This window comes from Nycticebus coucang, chromosome 9, assembly GCF_027406575.1.
Source record: "Nycticebus coucang isolate mNycCou1 chromosome 9, mNycCou1.pri, whole genome shotgun sequence".
Lineage (NCBI taxonomy): Eukaryota > Metazoa > Chordata > Mammalia > Primates > Lorisidae > Nycticebus > Nycticebus coucang.
The window spans coordinates 8,989,534-9,011,638 of record NC_069788.1 but is presented as its reverse complement, the minus strand read 5'-3'; the positions used below and the strand labels follow the sequence as shown (position 1 = coordinate 9,011,638).

General features: G+C 41.9%; 2 protein-coding genes across 8 annotated transcripts in view; one reads left to right on the top strand and one right to left on the bottom strand.

Moving 5' to 3' along the window:
* Positions 1-14,236, bottom strand: part of FILIP1 (filamin A interacting protein 1) — a 321,390-nt gene extending 307,154 nt beyond the window's left edge. For all 3 annotated transcript variants that reach the window (XM_053602836.1, XM_053602833.1, XM_053602834.1), the window contains exons 1-2: positions 13,894-14,236; positions 11,236-11,365 (exon numbers count right to left, since the gene is read on the bottom strand). The gene's annotated coding sequence lies outside the window, so the exon portion shown is untranslated. The remainder of the gene's footprint in view (positions 1-11,235; positions 11,366-13,893) is intronic.
* A 27-nt stretch (positions 14,237-14,263) lies between these two features.
* Positions 14,264-22,105, top strand: part of SENP6 (SUMO specific peptidase 6) — a 108,898-nt gene continuing 101,056 nt past the window's right edge. For 4 of the 5 annotated variants that reach the window (XM_053602840.1, XM_053602839.1, XM_053602842.1 and 1 more), the window contains exon 1: positions 14,264-14,992. In XM_053602840.1, the coding sequence (XP_053458815.1) occupies positions 14,941-14,992 (52 nt within the window). In that variant the 5' untranslated portion in view covers positions 14,264-14,940. The remainder of the gene's footprint in view (positions 14,993-22,105) is intronic. The other variant, XM_053602841.1, reaches the window with a different exon arrangement.

The following is a 22,105-nucleotide window of genomic DNA, read 5'->3' as shown; positions in this document are numbered from 1 at the left end:
CAGCTGCTTCCACAAAGCTTTCCAGTAATGCCTACTCAACCTTCTTGCTTTATTCCTTAGGCGTGGAAAAGAAAGGCCTAAAAAGAATTACTGTGTTTTGGCTCGGCACCGGGCCAAACTGCAATCCTGCACACAGTTTGAAGCGGTCCGTTTGATGGTAAAGAAGGGCTCCTTTATCTGTATCTACCACAACCTGGATGGGAAATCTTCCCAACCACTAAACTCCCTTACACTCACCAAACCCTGTTATTTGGTTTCCCAACTGCTTTAGTTGTCAACTAATGGGTATTAGGTAAGAGACATACAGAATCCATCACACAGATCACTTGATCCGTTGAGTTTCCAATGATGGAAATATTGATCTTTTAAAAATTATTAATAAAGTAATCCTCCAGCACACACAGACACACACAGGCCTATTATGTGCTTGGCTAAAGTAAGCCAGTTATTGGGAGAGCTGTGATTATGAAAGTTCCAGAACTTTGGAGAAGGATGACCACATCCTGGCTCTGTAGAAATTTACCAGAATTCGGCAGCACCTGTGGCTCAGTGGGTAGGGCGCTGGCCCCATATACCAAGGGTGGCAGGTTCAAACCCGTCCCCGGCCAAACTGCAACAAAAAAGTAGCCTGGCGTCATGGTGGGCGCCCGTAGCCCCAGCTACTCAGAAGGCTAAGGCAAGAGAATCGCCTAAACCCAGGAGTTGGAGGTTGCTGTGAGCAATATGCCATGGCACTCTACTGAGGGCGACATAGTGTGACTCTATCTCAAAAAAACAAAACAAAAAATAAATAAATAAATCGAAACTAGTAGATAAACATTACAGGCCCACATGAGAGAAAAACTCAATTAAATTCAAGAAAGGGGGAGGGGGAGTTCAATATGTTCCTGCCCAACTGGAACATGGGTATATGACACCCTTCCTGGGTGAGGGACATGACTGCAACTGCAGTTTGACCTTACAAACAATTAATAATCCTATGTACCCTCACGTTAATCTGAAATTTTAAAAACTCCCTAAAAAATAATTAGAACTAATTGATCAATGCCCACATTCCCATCTGGTAGTTAAACTCCATGGAAATCAAGCAGGTGGGAGTGGACAGGAGGTAGGGGTAAATTCACACCTCACAGTGAGGGGCATATTTATAACTTGGACTCACACTGTACAAAACCAAGTTATATAATCAAAACATTTGTGCTCCTGTAATATTCCTAAATAAAAGCAAATTTAAAAATATTTTAAAGTCACAACCTATTTGATTCTTAATTTAGAAAAATGAAACAAAGCACATGAGCTGCCTAAGGTTGCACGGATAAAATAAGTATATTTATCTACACAGGGTTAAGCAAAGTTGTTCTGTGGATTTAATGGAAAATTATTTAACTGGCATAAAATTACAGTAATCCTCCCTTATTGGTGAGAGGTACATTCCAAAAACCCCACTGCATGCCTGAAACCTTGGAATTCAGTAAGGAGTTGAACTTCTTTTCTATTGATAACCTATAGGTCATTGGGAAGGTCGTAAGATTCCGGGTGATGTCTGAGTACTCAGAACTCAGGGATTCCTCTGTCCCTGAGTAAAGGATCTTATCATGAGTTCCTCAAATAATTTACATACTGATTAATGCATCACTTCCTGACTCTGAAAGGGACTCTGGCATTTCTGAATCATAAAGTTTACTGATTATCTTGTTTGTAGACATTTTAGCCTGTATGTTGCAATCTGTATGCAATGATGATAACCTCTGCGTTGTTCCCTCCCACATGAAAGGACAACTCCAACACAAGTAATGCCCCTCTCCTAAACTTTCCCATAAAAGCCTTCCTACTAGAGAGTCCAGAACATGCCCAACTTCTTGGTTTGTTTTCCTTCATTCCCACATTTGGCTTCCATTAAACCTTTATAAAATCATTTCTACCCCAACAGCCTTCATTTTGATCAACATCAGCAATTGGAACACATTTCTGTTTATGTCTTCCATGCACAATTTTAAGGCCTTTTCCATTTAAATAAGCATTTATCATGAACTGTGGCTGTCACTTATGTAGTTTGATATTCAACAGCAAAACTAGCCTGACTTTATTTTTCCTTCTTCACAATTTCATGAGTAAAAGATCTGTTCTTGAATTTTTATGGTTTCATGCATTACATTTAAGTCTTTAATCCATCTTGAGTTCATTTTTGTGTATGTTGAGAAACAGGTGTCCTGTTTCATTTTTCTGTATATGGCTATCCAATTTTCCCGGCACCATTTATTGAACGGGCATCCTTTCCCCAGTGTATGTTGTTATCTGCCTTGTCAAAGATCAGTGTTCTAAATAAATGGTTTTATTTCTGGGTCCTCTATCCTGTTCCATTGGTCCCTATCTCTACTTTTATAAAAGTACAATGTTGTTTTGGTTACTATAGCCTTGTAGTAATTTGAAGTTAGGTAATGTGATGCATACAGATGTGTTCTTTTTGTTTACGAAAGCTTTGCTGTTGAGCCTCTTTTTTGGTTCCAAATGAAGCTTAGGATTATTTTTTCTAGATCTATGAAATGATGATGCTAGTATTTTGATGTGGATTTCATGAATCTGTAAATCACTTTGGGCAACATGGATTTTAACAATGTTCGTTCTACCAATCCAAGAGCAGGGAGGTTTTTCCATTTGTGTGTCATCTGCAATTTCTTTCATCAGTGTTTCGTAGTTGTTGTAGAGTTTGTTAGCCTCCTTTGTTGAGTATGTTCCTAGTTATTTTATTTTCTTCGTAACTTTTGTAAATGGTATTGAGTTCTTGATTTTACTCTCCACTTAACTGTTATAAAGTACACAGAAATGCTGTTGGCCTGGCGAGGTGGCTCACTCCTGTAATCCTAGCACTCTGGGAAGCCAAGGTGGGAGGATCACTTGAGGTCAGGAGTTCAAGATCAGCCTGAGCAACAGCAAGACTTGGACTCTACTAAACATAGTAAAAAATTAGCCAGGCTAATCCTTCTAAGGAGGATTGGTATGATACAAGGCACCTGCTATGTTCAATATAAGAAATATTGGGAAAACACTAGTCACCAGGACTCACGGAACCAAAATTGCATCTGATGGCCTCAAGGGCCATATATTTAAAGTGAGTCTTGCAGAATAATGAGGCTGCATTTAGAAAATTTTACTGTTTGTGTGACTGCGAAAACACTGTGGCCCATTTACACAGGATGGTGGGCAAAGGTTTGGTAAACTTTGAAGTCATCTAAGCATCTTCTCAAAAAATACAACTTTAGGAAACAGTCAACATTTGTGTTAAACTATGTTCTTCAGAAATAAAAGAGAGAAAGAAAACCAATAAGAAACTTACACACATACCACACATAGAGGGAGAAAGATAAAGTGATTATCTCACACGTATGGATGTTTAGTAAAATGATAGTAAGAAGAATTGATAAGGAAGCTAGTTATAAAATGAGACTTTTATCCTTAGTTGAGGCAAAGGGGTTTAATGTCCAAAACTCAGGCCAGGTGTGGTAACTCGTGCTTTGAATCTCAGCTAAGGGAGGATAAGGTGGGTGGACTGCCTGAGCTCACAAGTTTCAGACCAGCCTGAGCCAGAGCAAGACCCCATCTCTAAACATAGCTGGACACTGTGGCAGGCACCTGTAGTCCCAGCTGCTTGGGAGGCTGAGGCAGGAGAATCACTTGAGCCCAAGGGTTTGAGGTTGCTGTGAGCTTTGATGCCACATCACTCCACTGAGGGCAAGAAAGTAAGCCACTGTTTCAATAATAATAAAAATAAAATAAGTAAAGTCCCAAATTCAGAGTGCTAGTTAATCCTTGTATTGTTTTACATTCTGAAGATTTAAGTTTGGTCAAGCTGCAGAGGAGACAAAGTAGTTCAAAAGTGAAGTTAATGAAAAATCAAAGATCTTAATCAGCTTTAGCTTGGAGTCAGCATTAAGAAGAGCACTTTCAGAAAATTGTGTTACAGTCCCTCTGCTGTTATTACAAAGAGATAAGAAGTGAAGAATCAATAGCCAGAAAGATGAAGGCAGCTATCAGCAGACTACAACAAGGAAAATACAATAATGATAGTCCAGGAAAGTACCATTTTATATACATTATTTCATGTTTTAAAATCTGCTTCTAGGCACACTGATTGTATTACCTATCATTACCACATGGTGATAATCAGAGAGCATAAACTTTGGAGTCTAGGTGGATCGAGGCTCAAATTCCAGGTCTACAATTTTCTAGCTAAGTTGCCTCGGCAAAGTCATTTAAACTTTGAGTCTCAGTTTCCACTTATAAAATAACACTAGAAGTTTATCAAATGTTGGTTAGGAGCTCTGACAGTGTACATAGCACATCATAATGGGTGCATTGTCTTTGCATAAATAAAATTGTGACATTACCCTGAAGGTGTGGGCAGCAGCATTATTACCTTTGAGGTTACCTGCTGAATCAGTCTGGGATACGGCCCAGGAAACTCTTGTTTATACTCTCCCATTGATACTTAAGTGAGTTAAAATTTGAGAACCATTGCCTTAAAGCTCACATTCTTTCTTTCTTTCTTTTGAGACAGAGCTTCAAGCTGTTGCCCTGGGTAGAGTGCCGTGGCATCACAGCTCACAGCAACCTCCAACTCTTGGGCTTAAGCGATTCTCATGCCTCCGCCTCCCAAGTAGCTGGGATTACTGGCACCCACCACAATGCCCGACCATTTTTCGGTTGTGGCTGTCATTGTTGTTTGGCAGGCCTGGGCTGGATTCAAACCAACCAGCTCTGGTGTATGTGGCTGGCACCCTACCTGCTTGAGCTATAAGCACCAAGCCCATTTCTCTTTCTCCTTTTCTTTCTTCCTTTCTTCTTTTTTTCTGAGACAGAGTCTCACTCTGCCATCCAAGCTAGAGTGCTGTGGGTCATAGCTTACAGCAACTTCAAACTCCTGGGTTCAAGCAATCCTCTTGCCTCAGCCTCCCAAGTAGCTGCAACTACAGGCAAGGGCCACCATGCCCAGCTAGTTTTTCTATTTTTAGTAGAGATGGGGTCTCACTCTTTCTCAGACTGGTCTCAAACTCCTGAGCTCAAGCAATCCACCTGCCTCTGTCTCCCAGAGTGCTAGGATTATAGGCGTGAGCTACCGTGCCCAGCAAAAACTCACAATTTTTTCATGTGATCATTTCCATTAATGAACGTGAAAGGATCCAGCAAACCATCTGCAGAACCTATTTACCCATTACACAGGGAAGGCACCAGGCCCAGGGCCAATGATACTTTTAAAGTCTTATGAAACAACAGTTTTGTTGTTGTTGTTGTTGTTGTTGTAGAGACAGAGTCTCACTTTATCGCTCTTGGGAGATAAAGTGGCATCACACAGCTCACAGCAACCTCCAACTCCTGGGCTTAAGCGATTCTCTTGCCTCAGCCTCCCAAGCAGCTGGGACTACAATGAAAATGTTTTAATGATCTTTCTTTTAAGTCAGAAGAAAGGCCTGGCACAGTGGCTGGTGCCTATAATTCCAGCACTTTGGGAGACTGAGAGGGGAAGATGGCTTGACTCTAGGAACTCGAAGTTACAGTGAGCTATGATCATGCCACTGCACTCCAACTGGAGCAAAAGGGCAAGACCCTGTCTTTAAAAATATAAATAAGAAGAAAAAAAAAAGGAACATAATGATTATAATAAACACTTAACAATGAGTCCATATGGATTACATTTTGTCTCTATACCAAAGAAGTTGTAAAATTAACTACCTTAAATTTAAAAATACTGTTTTACATACGTGCATAACATTTAAGTCTGACTAAAAAGGTTTGACATATTTCTTATGGAGGAAGGGCATCATGAAGTCATAGAACCCAGGGCCCAGGACAGTCATAATGTAGCCCTGGTCACCTAAAAACTTCCCCATTTAAAAATTCTGACACTGAAGGTGCCTGGTAAGAACTGACTCTATCTGGTTATTTTGAGGCTATATTCACTGGTAATTTTATTTTATTTTTTAAGGCAAGGATGAAACAAAGTGTATTGAGGAAGACAAAGGCAGGCTTACAGAGAAAGAATGTTTACAAAGCAGCTTTTGTGTGTCTATTCGCCATAGACGGCGAACGGGGCCTCCATAGCCAGGGCAAGTAGGCAGAGAGGCCCATTTACAATTTTTAAAAGATTAATTTGAGTATCACTTAATTTGACCTTTACAATTGTAAGCATTAAAATGGCTAATAAATCACCTGATAAGAACCTAGGGAAAAAATCTGCAACATGGAAGAGGGACAGAAAGAAAATTTGACTACAGAGAAGAACTGGAAATAAAAAAGGAACACAAAAAACATAGTAGGATTAAACAAGAACAAAATAGGATAACCAACAAGTTGAAAGTGAAATGGAATATCAAAAAAATTATGTTAGAAGTTGTGAAACCAAAAAAAAAAAAAAAAGTTGTGAAACCGACCATCTTCTGAAACTTGTATTTAGTCAGACTATATCCTGCACATCTCAGTGCATTTAAAAGAATAAGATTAATAGTTGTGTTTTCAAAGAAATATGTGTGTTAAAACTGGATCATTATGTTATTAATAATCATTAAGCTCTACCAACATATAACATGTATCAGTTTGTCCAAAAAGTTTTATATATAGCTTTTTTGGGGGGTAGGGGGGAATGCAGAGTCTCATTCTATCACCCTGGATAGAGTGCCATCACATCATAGTTCACAGCAACCTCAAACTCTTGGGCTCAATTGATCCTCTTGCCCACCTCCCAAATAGCTGGGACTACAGGCCTCCACCCAACACCCAGCTATTTTTAGAAACAGGGTCTTGATCTTGCTCAGGTTGGCCTCCAACTGCTAAGCTCAGGTGATCCACCACCACTCTTGCCTGCCAGAGTGCTAGGATTACAGGTGTGAGCCGCGGCCTTTGGCTTATACATATATAGCATTTTAAATGGAGGAAACATCAGCTGTGATACCAAAGAAGAATTTGTAGCTGTAGGGATGAAAATACAGAGAGGAAACTTTTGTTATTATGTCGGGCAACAGACTCTAGTCTTCCTTCTGTCACTTCTCAGCCTTCTCAAAGCAACCCAATTATTCCAGCCTTGTAATTTTCAAAGCCACACACTGGTTCACACCTGAGTTACTGATCCATGTTGGAGTATCTTTCCTAGATTTCTACCACAGTGTTATTTGGGACAGACGTTTTCTGCACATCTAAGAAGATTGTGTTACATGGTCTCTAAGGAGCCTGGGTTCTAGAATTCCGTGATTCTAAATTTTACTTGGGAAAGATTATTTTAAATACGTCGTATTTATTGTTTGTTTATTCAGTAGGTATTTCCCAATATCTACTGGTGCAAAATTCTACTCAGACAAAAAGTGCATTGCAGATGAAGGGTGAAACGTGTTCAATGGCTCTGATTTAGAAAAGAAACTGAAAGAAGGGGAAGTGGTTGGAGCTTAAGAGAGAAGGTGAGAGGGTGGTGCCTGTGGCTCAAAGGAGTAGGGCACCAGCCCCGTAAGCCAGAGGTGGTGGGTTCAAGCCTAGCCCTGGCCAAAAACTAAAAAAAAAAAAAAAAGAGAGAGAGAAGGCGAGAATGCTATATGCTATAAGATGAGCCTAGTGAGGGGGGTAAGCAGGTCCCAGGACTCAGGATTTTATCCTATGAGCAAGGAGAAACCTCTGAATAGTTTTTAAACAGAAAGTTGCTGTGATCTAATTTTTTTTAAAGGTTACTGTGGCTTTTGTGTGAGAAATGGGGCGAGAACAAAAAATGATGTGTTTAAATTTATGACTAGTATGGTTGAAAGGTTATAGTGGCTATGACTAGGGTGGAAATATTGAAACAGTGTAAAAAATATGAATAGATTCAAAGAGAGTAAGGAAGTAGACTTGATTAAAAGAAAGAAAGGGAAAGTATGGGAGAGAGAGAAAAAAAAGAAGAAAAGAGGAGTAAAGAGAAACAAAGAGAAGCTCAAAGGAGTAGGGCGCCAGCCCCATATGCCTAAAGGTGGTGGGTTCAAACCCAGCCCCGGCCAAAAAAAAAAAAAAGAAACAAAGAGAAAAGGAGACATGAGCTGGTCCCAGTTTTCTTGCTGGTGAAAGTGGGCAAGTGACAATGCTCTTCACTGAGCTAAGAATCCCAAGAGAATAGCAGCTTTGGGAAGGCTGCCTGCATTTTGTCTCTGTCCTATTTTCTTCTGTTTACATGGACTGTTGGAGGATGTTGGCCCCCTTGGTCGTCACCATTTATTATTCTTTCCTGGAGGATTTAGACTTCATGGAAGACTGAGGAGGTTCTTAATATGAGGACTCATAAATACATGTATGTGTCTTTGAATCAATTTAAGTAGGTGACAGTTACGCTGGTGAATTGCCTGCAAAGTTGTCAAATGTATGGTGTGGTCAAACATTGTAAAGGTTATAAAGAGTAGGACCAATACTTTCTGCTACAAAAAAAATCCACTGGGCTGGCTGGGTACCTGTAGTTCAGTGGTTAAGGCACTGGCCACATATAGCGGGGCCGGTGGGTTTGAACCCAGCCTGGGCCTGCTAAACAAAAAAAAAAAAATTAGCTGAGTGCTGTGGCAGGTGCCTGTAGTTCCAGCTATTTGGGAGGCTGAGGCAAAAGAATCACTTAAGTTCAAGAGTTGGACGTTGCTGTGAGCTGTGATGCCACGGTACAATAGCGAGGGTGACAAAGTAAGACTCTGTCACACACACACACACACACAACAAAAAAATTCCACTGGCTTGAGAAAAGTGGGCCTCTTGAGAAGGCACTAGGGTAGGGGACCTATAGAATATGTGGCAGGATTGAGTTAAAGAAGGAAGAACTCTATATTTAACAGCAGGAAACAACAGAGAGGTACAGATGCAGATAGTCTTTGGTATACTAAGAGAATCCCCATCTTATGGCGTGTATCTCTTTTTCTTTTTGTGTGTGTGTGTAGAGACAGTCTCACTTTACTGCCCTTGGGTAGAGTGCCATGTCGTCACATGGGTCACAGCACCTCCAACTCTGGGCTTAGGTGATTCTCTTGCCTCAGCCTCCCGAGCAGCTGGGACTACAGGCACCCGCCACAACGCTCGGCTATTTTTTTGTTGCAGTTAGGCCGGGGCCGGTGCCGCGTTTGAACCCGCTACCCTCGGTATATGGGGCCGGCGCCCTACCCACTGAGCCACAGGTGCTGCCCACGTGTATCTCTCTTTAAAGTAGAAATCAAGGAATTACACTGAGAGTGATAAGGACACAGTTGAAGAAGTGTGAACCAGTTGTCATGGACAGCTGGAGATGATGTCCATTTGGTCACAGAGACATTCCCTATGAGACGGCAGCCGTGATGTCTTAGTGGAACCAGTCTTTTCTACTAGATGACTTGTCACTCTGCTATGTCCCAACAGGGAAGGCAAGTCATAGCATTTACTGAGGGTGAGAATTTTAAGAGAAAAAAGCAGGAAATAGCAGAGAAGAAGGGAGTTGAGAATAGAATCAAGAAAGTAAATGAAATAACATACCATGCCGTCTAAACTAAGTAGAGAGAAAGGTCAAGAGAGAAAATGAAGGAGTCAATGGGTTGAGGGATGAGATTAAAAACGGTCACAGTGGTTGTGGTTGTAGATGGAATATTTGAATTATAGGTATAACTTGGAGATATTGTGGGATTCCAGGCCATCACAATAAAAAGGATATTGCAATAAAGCAAGTGACACGACCTTTTTGTTTTCAGTGCCTGTAAAAGTTGTTTATTCTATCCTACGGCCTATTATGTAATAGCGTTATCAATAAACACACAATGTATATATCTTAATCTTAAAAATAGCTCGTTCAGCCTGGGCAACATAGTGAGAGCCCCATCTCTACAAAAAATGTAAAAATTAGCTGGTCATAGGGTTGCATGTCTGTAGTCCCAGCTACTCAGGCAGCTGAGGTAGGAGGATCCCTTGGGCCCAAGAGTTTGAGATTATGACCTATGATCATGCCGCTGTACTCCACACTGGCAACAGAGTGAGGCCCCATCTATAAGTGAAATGAAATGAAATAATTTATTTCTAAAATATTCTAATGGTCATTTGAGCCTTTAGCAAGTTGTAATCATTTTTGCTGGTGGAAGGTCTTGCTTCAGTGTTGATGGCTGATGACTGCTGAAGACTGGGTGGGCTACAGCAATTTCTTTTTTTTGGAGACAGAGTCTCACTATGTTGCCCTCGGTAGAATGCTGTGACGTTACAGCTCACAGCAACCTCAAACTCTTGGGCTTAAGCGATTCTCTTGCCTTGGCTTCCCAAGCAGCTGGGACTACAGGTGCCTGTTAACAACGCCCGGCTATTTTTTAGAGACGGGGTCTTGTTCTTGCTGGGGCTGGTCTCAAACCGGTGAGCTCAGGCAATCCACCTGCCTTGGCCTCCCAGAGTGCTAGGATGATAGGCATGAGCCAGGGCACCCAGGCCCCACAAACGTATTTTGTAAATACTCGAAGGTTGAACTTAACTCCTTGATTCATGGGCTAAAAAATGGATGTTGCTTTAGCAGATGTGAAAACGATATCAATCTCTGTGCACACGGCCATTACAGCTCTTAGATGACTAGGGGCACTGTCAATGACCAGAAGTAATATTTTGAAAGAAATCTTTCTTTCTGAGGAGTTCTCACTAGTGAGCTTAAAAATGTTCAGTAAAGTATGCTCTAAACAAATGTGCTGTTCAGGCTTTGTTCTATTTATAGAGCAGAGGCAGAGTAAATTTAGCACAATTCTTAAAGAGATTGTTGGAAAAGTAAATGAACACTAGCTTCCACTGAAAGTCATCAGCTGCATTAGCCCCTACCCAGAGTTACCCTGTCCTTTGAAGCTTCGAAGCAACACGTTGACTTCTCTCTAGCTAGGAAAATTCTAGATGGCATCATTTGCCAAGAGAAGGCTATTTCGGCTTGGCGCCTGTAGCTCAGTGACTAGGGCGCCAGCCACATACACCCAAGGTGGTGGGTTCAAGCGTGGCCCAGGCCTGCTAAACAACAATAACAACTGCAACCTCCCCCCAAAGAAAAATAGCCGGGTGTTATGGCAGGCGCCTGTGGTCCCAGCTACTCAGGAGGCTGAGATAAGAGAATCACTTGAGCCCAAGAGTTTGAGGTTGCTGTGAGCTGTGACGCTACAGCACTCTACCGAGGGCGACATAGTGAGACTGTCTCAAAAAAAAAAAAGGCCATTTCATCTACATTGAAAACCTGTTGTTTAGTGCAGCCACCTTCCTCAGTTATCTTACCTAGATCGCGGGAGACCTTGTTGCAGCTTCTTGTCTCTTCTTCACCCTGGACTTTTCTTCGGCAGCTCTCGTGCCTGTCTTGCAGCTTCATTAAATAAGAGTCAGCATCTTGGTCTGGATTATGCTTTGGCTGAAGGGAATATTGTGGCTGTTTAATGTTCTATCCAGATCACTTAAGTCTGCTTTGCTTTCTTATTATTTTTGTGTTCGTGGGGTAACATTTAATTTTCTTTTTCTTTTTTTTGCAGTTTTTGGCTGGGGCTGGGTTTGAACCTGCCACCTCTGGCATATGGGGCCGTTAGGCGCCGCCCAACATTTAATTTTCTTTAAGAACTTTACCTTTGCATTCACAACTTGGCTAACTTGGCTAAGAGGCCCATCTCAGATTTCACCACTAAGCTTATAACCTTTTCATTTAAGGTGAGAAACATGTGACTCTTCCTTTTTCACTTGGACACTTAGAGGCCATTGTATGTTTTTTTTTTTTTGAGACAGAGCCTATGCTAGAGTTTTAATAAAAATTGAATGCATAACTCAAAGAACTGGTTTTGCAATTGAAAGGCATTCTTCATACATCTCCGAGCTTTGAAAATGTTACGTATAGGCAAGGGGTGGGGGGTGGGGCGCAAAAAAAAAAAAAAAAAAAAAAAAAAAAAAAAAAAGAAAATGTTACGTATAAGGAAGGTGTAATTGAATATTTTTGTACATACACTAAATATATACAATAAATATATATTCCCAAATACACCTAACTTTGGGAATATCCTAAATCTGAAAATTTCTAGGCCCTGAATCCTGGATAACAGTACACATGACACTAACAACTCTCAGTTGATCATACTCATATGGCAAAACATTGATTTTTAGAAACTATTTTTAATGTATCTCTGATTATGGAAACTTGTAATACTACTTGTAATTGTAGACTCATAGAATTTGAATAATTGAATTGGAAAAGCTTTTAGGAATTGTTTAATTTAGTGGTTCTCAGAGTGCAACCTTGTGATCAGCCGCATCTGTATCACCTGGAAACTTGTTACAAATGCAGATTCTCAGGTCCCACTCCAGAGCTACAGAATCAGAAACTCTGGAGGTGGGGCAGAGCAATCTGTTTTAATAAGCCCTCCCAATCATTCTTATTGCATGATAACATTGGAGAACCATTGGTTTAATCCATACCTCTCATTTAAAATTGGAATTATGGAGTCCCACAGAGATTAGCTGAAAATAATAGCACTTAAAACAATGGGCTTTGTCTGAAAGATCCTAACTCAAGTTGCTTAAAAGACTTTTTAAATACAACTCTACCTTGTTCCCCGTTCTATGCAGTATTATAACAAATTACGACTATTTAGCAACTTAACACAAATTCTCTTACAGTTCTGTAAGGTCAAAAATCTGTCTTGCTAGGCTAAAAACAAGGCGTGTTTTTTCTTTCAGGAAACTTTAGGGGAGACTCAATGGCCTTGCCTTTTCCAGCTTCTCCCACCCACATTCCTCGACTCCCAGCACCTTCCTCCATTTTCAAAGCCATTTCAATACGTATGCATTTTAATATGTAATAATTATTTATTTTATTTTCGTTGTTGTTATTTTTTTGAGACCAAATCTCAGTATCACTCTGGATAGAGTGCCCTGGTGTCATCATCGCTCACAACAACCTCAAACTCCTGGGTTCAAGTGATCCTCTGGCTGCAGCTGCCTGGGACTCCAGGCCAGCCCACCATGCCGCACTAGTTTTTTCTATTTTTGGTAGAGATGGGGTCTCACTCTTGCTCAGGCTGGTCTTGAATTCCAGAGCTCAAGGCATCCTCCCAGCTCGCCCTCCCTGGGAACTAGTATTACAGGAATGAGCCACCACACCTGGCCAAAGATTTTTTTTTTTAAACTAGACTATGGAGCCTGTACTAAGGACCAGAGGCTCACAGTCGCCTGTTACCTGTTCTACAAACCTCAGGATATTATACTGCCATTGGCACAGACACAGAACTTCACAACCGGATCATATCCCCAGGCAACAAAAGTAACAATTTGTAATAATAAATTATATTCATTACTTTCACTGTATCAGGAAAGTTGACTGGTTCATTTTAGAAAAAGATTTTTAAATGTCTTAATAAGGTTCCTGCTTAACCCTGGGTCTACAGGACAATTGAATTAGAATAATTCAATCCCCAAACATGGCACTTCATCATACCCCCCAACCCCTGCCCGTACATAATTTTAATTGCTGTTAACTTCTCATTAACTACAGGATTTTTGTTCGTTTTTTCTTTTTTTTTTTTAAAGATAGCTATTGCAGAACTTGAAAATGCTGATTCAGGACTACAAACCTACGAGAGTTTTAGTGACGGAACCGTGGGGTAAGGTATAATCATTTTCTGCGTTTTCCGTATTTTCATTAATGAGAATATATTATTTTTATAATAGGAAAAAAAGGGGCGAGGAGGAAAAGAAAAATCAAAATGCTGTCACCTGCAATTATAAGGCCTGACTGGGAAAGCATGGTTTTTGAAACCTCGTAAATGACAAAGGACTTTCCCCCTAAGCCTGCCATCCCCAACGTCCCGGTACAATCTTCCCTGATGAACTATTTTTAAAAGTTCTTTAAAAATAAATGTGCACACAAATCTCTTTCTAAGCATGTGATCGCACTACCTCACTATCTTTTTCCCTCTCGGTTGGCTGCGGTTTAAATTCCGAGGCCTCCTGGAAGACCCGAACTTTTCCCGAGGCCCGGGCGCGTGTGGCGCCGCGGGAGCAGCTCCACCGCCGGCCCAGCGGCGCCGCGCTCGCACCGGGGCCTGCCCTGGGCCGCGGCGGCCGCACTCGGTAGGAAGCGCCCCGGCCGAGCCGGCGCCATGCGGGGCCGGCCCCGCCGACGGCCCGGGCGGCCGGCACCCCCGAGGCAGGGCGCAGCGCGGCGCCGCAGCCCGCTCCGCCCGCGAGCCCAGGCCCGGCTCCTGCGGGGGAGCCGCGCTGGGGGCGGCGGCGGCGGCGGCGGCGGGGCGGGGGCGGGAGCCGGGCAGCAGCTCCAGCGCCCGTGGGGGAGGAGCGGCGGCGGCGGCTGGAGCTGCGGTGGCGACCGACGCGAGGCGGTGGCACAGGAGACCCACCCCTGTCCACATGGACAGTCGCGAAGGCCTCCGCTGATGCATTCACGCCTGGGCGGGGTGGGCGGACGGTCGTAGCGCGGCCGCGGCTGGACACGGAGCGAGGGGCCTGGCGGAGCCGGACGGTCGCGGAGACCTCGCCGCTCCGGCGCGGCGGGTGCGGCCATTTTACGGCCCGGCTCTGAGAGAGGCGCGCTGTGTGCTGGCCCTGGTCCTCCTTTCTTGGGGCCCCGCGGCTCAGGGAAGCTTTTCAGACTGCCTGGGCGGGCGGTGGATGGGGAGTCGTGGGCCGAGAGGAAGCAGGCCCGGGAAGCGCCGCCGCCGCCGCCGCCGCTCGCGTTCCCCCGGAGGGGCTTGAGGAGAAGCGCAGGCCGCGGGCCTCGCCGCCCGCCAGCCCGCGGACAGGCCCGGGCGCGCCCGGCCCGCTTTTGTGTAGGCCCGTCTGGAAGAGGGAGCGCCGCCCGCCTGCCGGCCGAGCCCGAGGCCCGCAACCCTGCGGCGGCTACCCTCCTGCGGCGCGGCCCCTCATCCCGGCGAGCACGGCGGCGGGGTGGGCCATGGATTAAGGCGGCGGCGGCGTGGGAGGAGGAAGATGGCGGCCGGCAAGAGCGGAGGCAAAGCTGGGGAAACTACTTTTCTGGAAGGTATGTCTGTCTCTGCCCTGGCGGGGTGGGGGGAGAAATACGGGGAAACGCGGCCCGTGGAACGCTGGAGGTTCAGTTTTCTTGGCTGGGCGGGCTGGGGGGCGGCGGGGGGACCGGGGACGGGCATGGCGGGAGGGAACGTGTTCGGAGCGCGGCGGGTTCGAGTCTCCGCAGCTCGGCGGCGAGGCCGAGGGGGCCGCGGGGCGCGGGTGGATCGGGATGGGGCGCGCGCGGCCTTTGAGAGGGCGCGCTTCAGTCTTGGACTTTTTAAAACCTTTTGGTGGTGGCCTAAGGAGGAGAGCAGCCTGCATTCAGATCTTTTTTGGTGTTCACGGAAAGTTTCTGATGGCTAAGGTTGGGCACCGGTGGGGGCCGGTCCCAGGAGGGAGGCGAAGGGTAAGTGTAGGGGAGGCCTGCGTTAGACCCCCTGGTCTTTCTGCTTCCTTTGGCAGCCAGTGTTCAGACGAGGGTTGGGCTTCTCCGATATTCTCATGGAATGCATTTTGCCAAAACTATTTTACAAAATAATTTAATTGTAGAGAGAGAGTGAGGTTAACGATGTCAGTTTTGGGACCATCACGAAAGCTCACAAAGAAAGTTTTGGTGTTTTACTCACTTGTGAGGGGAAAGTTAAACATTTACTTCAAGTGGACTAAGCCAGTTTTTAAGAAAAGCTATATGTTTTTGATGGGGATAGTGGTAATGAATAATACTATTGGCTTTTTGCCCGTGTGTGTATATAGACTCCGAAACAGCTAAATTTTATTGCAGTTGTGGACCAGTAACTTAAAAAATGCTCACATTATATAATTTGACCGTGGGTTCAGTGTTTGCACTGGTAATTGAGTTTATCAATATGGCATTTAAGAAAATGGGCGTCTTATGGGGGCAAGACATGATTGCAAGAGGGACTTTACCTAACAATTGCAATCAGTGTAACCTGGCTTATTGTACCCTGAATGAATCCCCAACAATAAAAAAAAAAAAAAAAAGAATTACCTACTGTTTGGGTAATTTTGCAAAGATGGTTTTCATTGCAGTATGTCATGAGCGATACTTAAAAAGCTTTAGCAATATTACTGAGTTAAGAATGTACAAGTTAACTTAAAATTAAGAAAGAACCTTAGTAGTAATAGGCTCGATAAAAAGGTATTAAAGACCTTGTCTACTGGTTTACCAACAGCACCTCCCTTAAACAGTGCCTAAAACACAATAGGTACTCAATATTAGTCTAACACAGTGGTTCTCAACCTTCTAATGCCATAACCCTTTAATACAGTTACTTCCTCGTGTTGTGGTGACCCCCAACCATAAAATAAGGGGGCCACCACAACAAGAGAAACTAACTGTATTAAAGGGTCACTGCATTAGGGAGGCTGAGAACCACTGGTCTACTGGAAGAGGCAGGACTGATGGAGTATAGGTGAAGGAGAAAATGATCTTGTTGCAGCCTTTATCTAAAAGTGGTGAGCGCTTTATGTGAGATTCCTGATAAGCAGATAGGAAAAGCTTGTGAGTTTTTCTGCACTCATTTCATATTACCTACCTCCTTCTGGATGGTGCAGGATAGGTACTTGTCAAGAGGTTGACATGGTGCAACTTGTTGTCACCAGAGGTAGTGGTGCTGCTACCGCGGACTGATTTTGTTTTGAAATTGGAAACTCAAAAGATGACTCACTGGTGCTTATTGCATATGCTGATGATTATACTTTGTGCTGTAGTAAATTTTGGGCTTCTTTAGACTTATTATTCAGTTTGAGTTCTGATTGGATGAACGTAAGAAGAATAAAAAAAGCATAAATAAAGCCAACATATACATAGTTGATGTGAGTTTCAAACTGTCACTTTTATTCTAATTTAAGGGTCTTTGAATGTACAGGTGTGATAGTATAAAGAAACCATATGGTAACTTGTTTAGCACATGAGCCTAAGAAAAAGGAAGGATTTCAGTTCTTCATAATCAATTTTCATATACTGTATTGAATCTTTCCAAATAAATGATATTTATTACTGCATCTGTTTTCTGTTGAACTTTACAAGATTCCTCTGGTTACTTACACTTTTAATGATAAATCGTCCACTGTAATTTGCGATACATTATGTTTTATGTTTTCAAAATGTTTTCCATAGGCTCTTAGGATTTACTCTTCAAACATACACACATTATCCTTTCTTTGCTTTATAGTAGACTTATTGAAAAATTGGGGTAGGTTTTCATTCATTCATTCATCAGATATGTATAGCAGCCTTCTCTATTAGTCTCTGTACCGAGGTGAATAGAAGAGTGCATAGGGAGGCTGGGGGCAGTGGCTTACACCTGTAATCCTAGCACTCTGGGAGGCCCAGACCAGTGGATTGCCTGAGCTCATGGGTTCGAGACCAGCCTGAGCCGGAGCAAGACCCCTGTCTCTACTAAAAATAGAAAAACAGAGGCAAGAGAATCCTTTGAGCCCAAGAGTTGGAGATTGGTGTGAACTATGATGCCACAGCACTCTACCCAGGGTGACAACTTGAGACTCAGTCTCAAAAAAAAAAAGAAAGAAAGAAAGAAAGAAATAATAATAAAATCCATTTTTTAAAAAAAGAACAGTGTGTAGGATAGTCAAAGTCCCTATCTTTGTAGAACTTAGGTTTTAATGGAAAAGATTATCAATAAGTAAAAAAAAAATATATTTAAAACAGTGTTACTCCAATTTTGAGAATTTAATTTTATTGACATATCGTAGATACATACATAGATATACATAGTTTCAGAGTGCATGTGATACTTTAATACATTCGTATAATTTGTAACAGTCAAATCAGTGTACATAGGCTATCTGTCCCCTTAAATATTTGTCTGGTTTTTAAGCTAAAAACATTCAAATTATTCTCTTGTAGCTATTTTAAAATGTACAGTAGATTATTACATAGTTACTCTGTGATCTAACACTACATCTTACTTCCTTATTTCTTCCATCAAACTGTACGTTAACTCAATTTTCATATTGTTCCCTTCTTCACTTTATTCAAGTATATTCAGACTTCATATCCTTCTGAAAATGTCATGGTGCCACCCATGTTTGCACTCACAAACACATGGCATTACCTTTTATTGTTTTAGTTTTTGTATTGGCACTTATCACACAATATATTTATTTATTTAGACAGAGTCTCATTTTGTTGCCCTTGGTAGAGTGACACAGCATCATAGCTCATAGCAACCTCAAACTCTTGGGCTCAAGTGATTTTCTTGCCTTAGCCTCCCCAGTAGCTGGAATTACAGGTGCTTACCACAATGCCGGGCTCTTTTTTTTTTTTAGAGATGGGATCTCATTCTAGCTAGCGGCCCTCAAACTCCTGAGCTCAGGCAATCCGCCTGCCTTGGCCTCCCAGAGTACTAGGATGACAGACATGAGCCATGGTGTCTGGGCCTTTATTTCTTTTTCTTTTTCTTTTTCTTTTTTTTTTTTAGTTTTACTAAGTCACGTCTGTCATAAGCTTTGTGAAAGCAATAACTATCTGTTCACATGTGTTTATTGCACCTGGAACATACTTGTTAATGAAATAAAACAGACGATAACAGTGTGATAAAGACTATGGAAGAAGCAGTAATGATAGAGAAGCCATTTTACTTCCTGTTAAAGTCAGGAATGACATCCCTGAGGAAGTGACTCTTGAGTTAAATAAACACCCTAAGAGGTGCTTCAGAGTATGGAAAAGGATATGATATGTATAGAGGTTCAGAGGTGATAAATGGTTCCAAAAAGGAGGTCATTATGGGTGAAACACAGCAAACAGAGGAGAGTGACACTAGGGACAGGAGATCTATCATCAGGATCATGAAGAACTTTTATTTCATTCTCAGTCATGGGAAGTCATTGAAGAGTTTGAGATAAGGGTATGTCATGATAAGATTTAAAGGAAAGCGAGGAATTGAAGGGTTTTAGATTCAGATACTGGTAGAAAATGCCATTTACTGAGATGGAGAAGACTGGCAGAGAATAAGGGGGAAATTAATAGCACCACTTTGTCCTATTAAATTTGAGATGTCTTTAGAATGGGTACAGGCGAAACTTACTAAAGGCAGAATACAAATATCTACATACAATAACTAAGAAAATGTCATGAAGGCTATGTTCAACAGTTTGATGAGAATATTTCAGATTGTATATGAAACCAGCACATTGTACCCCTTGTTTGCACTAATGTACACAGCTGTGATTTAACAATAAAGAGAAAAAAGAAATTTGAGATGTCTGTTTGATACCTTTGTTCTAAAATATATTTTATATCCTTGTAACTGCTAAGTAAAATTCTGATTCTGTTACCTTTTATAGCTTCTCTATGGAAAAGTAACTGCACTGGCTACTGTTGTACCTTCTTTATTTTGTTTGTATAATTTCACGTTAAAATTCTATGACTTTCATTAGGCTGCAGCTTGTGTTGAATTTTTTGCTTCCCCTACTTTCTTTTGCTTCTGTTCACTTCCTGTTGCCTCATGTCCCTTTTCTACCTGTGATGGGTGGTTTTGGCAAATTTCTCTTCTGTGTTTGTTCATTTGTTCAGTGGATATTTATTGAGCACCTACTATGTTCACAGCACTGCAATGAGAGTCATAATGGTGGGGGGGGGGAACATCGTTTCTCCATAAAGTCTTCAGTTAGTCTGGTGAAGAGAGTCATTAATCAAATAACTATACTTTGTAAATGTAAAATTATAAATGTCAGGTTGAGCATCCCAAATCCAGAAATCTGAAATGCTCCCAAACCCAAAACTTTCTGGACACTGACATACTCAAAGGAAATGTTCATTTCGGATTTCAGATTTTTAGATTTGGGATGCTCAACTGGTATAACGTAAATATTCCAAAATGTGAAATATGAAACGGTTTTAGTCTGATGCATTACAGAGAAGGTATGCTTAACTGATAATGATGAGAACTGGATCTAATCAGGTGGTTTAAAGGGTGTATAGTAGAAGGGTGGGTGGGAAAAAAAGAGCTTTGTAGGCAGAGGGAATAAAGTAAGGGCGCATGAGATGTTTGGGGAACTTAAAGGAGTTAGGTGTAGTGCCAACATGGATAGTGGTGCAGGATGAGGCTGGAGGTGACGTCATCAAATTTGTTTCCAAAACGGTTATTAGCTACCACCTGGCTTAGAGGGGAAACACATTATCTGGGAGACCACTTAGGAGATGGTTACGCTCCAGGGCAAAGGTAACGGTAGCTAACCTTTCTTGGGATACTCCCTGTCTTCTTGATTCCTCTGTGAGAGCTCTGACTAGTCTGCTTACTTTCATTTGCTTCTTTTTCAGACTGCACTTGTTCATATCCAGCTTTCTTTTCCCTTGCTTTTTTTTTTTGTTTCTTTATCAGCTGAATTGCTTCACTTATACATTTTCTCCCATTTTTTTCTGAAGTAGTTTTTTTTCCTTTGCCTTTCCTTTCTAATATAATATATATTACTACTTTAGTTTGTTTCTCTTTTCATTTTGAGTCATTCTCTCTTTATGAGTCTTGTCCACAAGGCTGAAAAGACTGGTGTTACACTACTGCAGTGCTGCCTTGCTTACCGGGGCCAGCAAAAATGGTTGTCTCCAAATGAAAAGTGTTTTTCATTTCTTCTGTATATTATGTGTAAACTCAGTCTAGAACCTACCCAGTTTTGCAGTTTTACTGGGGACAGGAAAACTTCACACTGTCTGTTGAACAGTTTTCCTAAATGATTGGCATTCCATGGAGTATGAGCAAGGTTTTTAGTTTCTGCCAATTTAGGGGAAGACACCTCTTTATCTTTTGATTTCACTACTTTCACAAACTACATCATAGTGTCATTCCTTATTTCTTCTTTAAGTATGTTTACTTCCTGGTTTCATCCCAGTTGAAATGATGATTTTGTTTATCAGTGGTTTTCATGTACTCACATGAAACTGTGGAGTAGACCTCACTTGGAATAAAAGAGATTTTTCACTAGAAATGTGTTGAGAGCATGAACTCAGAAGCCAGAATCCTGAAGTTGAATCACTGGCTGTGTTCCTTATTAGCTGTGTAGCATTGGACAGATTACAGAACCTCTCTGTGTTTTCTCATCTGCAGAACATGGATTAATAATTGTGTTACCTTAGAATGCCATGAGGATTGAAGGAGTTAATATATATTTAATACTTAAAACTACATCAGGCATGTAATAAGCCTTCTGTTAGTTGGTATTACTTCTTTTCTTAGCAGATAAAGAATTTATTTCCTTGCTTTTGTTTTCTTTTTGTCTTCTCTTTTATTTGAGTTTTAGGTTTATTTATTTATTTATTTATGAGACAGAGTCTCATCATCAATGAAGAAATACATTAAGAGGGCAAAAGGGGAAAGCCAAAGATCTCTTAAAAGCCCAACCGCAGAAATTACAGTGTCACCTTTACCACATTGTATTGGCCAAAAAGACAGAGCCAGCCCAGGTTTAAGGACAGGGGAAGTAGACCCCCATCAATCAATAAGAGTAGCACAGAATTTGTAGCTATTTTTAATCTCTACAGCTGTCTTTCCTTTCCCATACCTACCTGGTATTTTCCCCCATTCTGTCAATAGTCTTAGTATTTCTCAAACTTGAAAATGATAATTCTTTTTTTTGAGACGGAGTCTCACTTGTCACCCTCGGTAGAGTGCTGTAGCATCACAACTCACAGCAACCTCAATCTCTTGGGCTCAAGTGATTCTCTTGCCACAGCCTCCCAAGTAGCTGGGACTACAGGCACCCACCACAACGCCCAGCTATTTTTTTGTTGCAGTTGTCATTGTTGTTTAGCTGGCCCAGGCCAGGTTCAAACCCACCAGCCTCACTGCATGTGGACTGTTCTACGGTCTCCGAGCCTGAAAATAACAATTCTTATGAAATCTAAAAATTTCTAAATTTTGTTCAGTTTAGAAAGCTAAAGAAAGAAAAAACAAAATAGGCAACACAATTTGTAGTTTGTTTGAAAAGTATACGTAATAACAGAAATAGTTTAGCTTTTAATTGATTAGGAACTGATGCAGAAATTTCTGAAACAAGGCAAACATAAGAAAAAAAAGAGGAAGGATGTTACATAACTTTTCCTTCCTCTTTTCTTTTTGGAGTTGTTATTGCACTCTTTCTCATT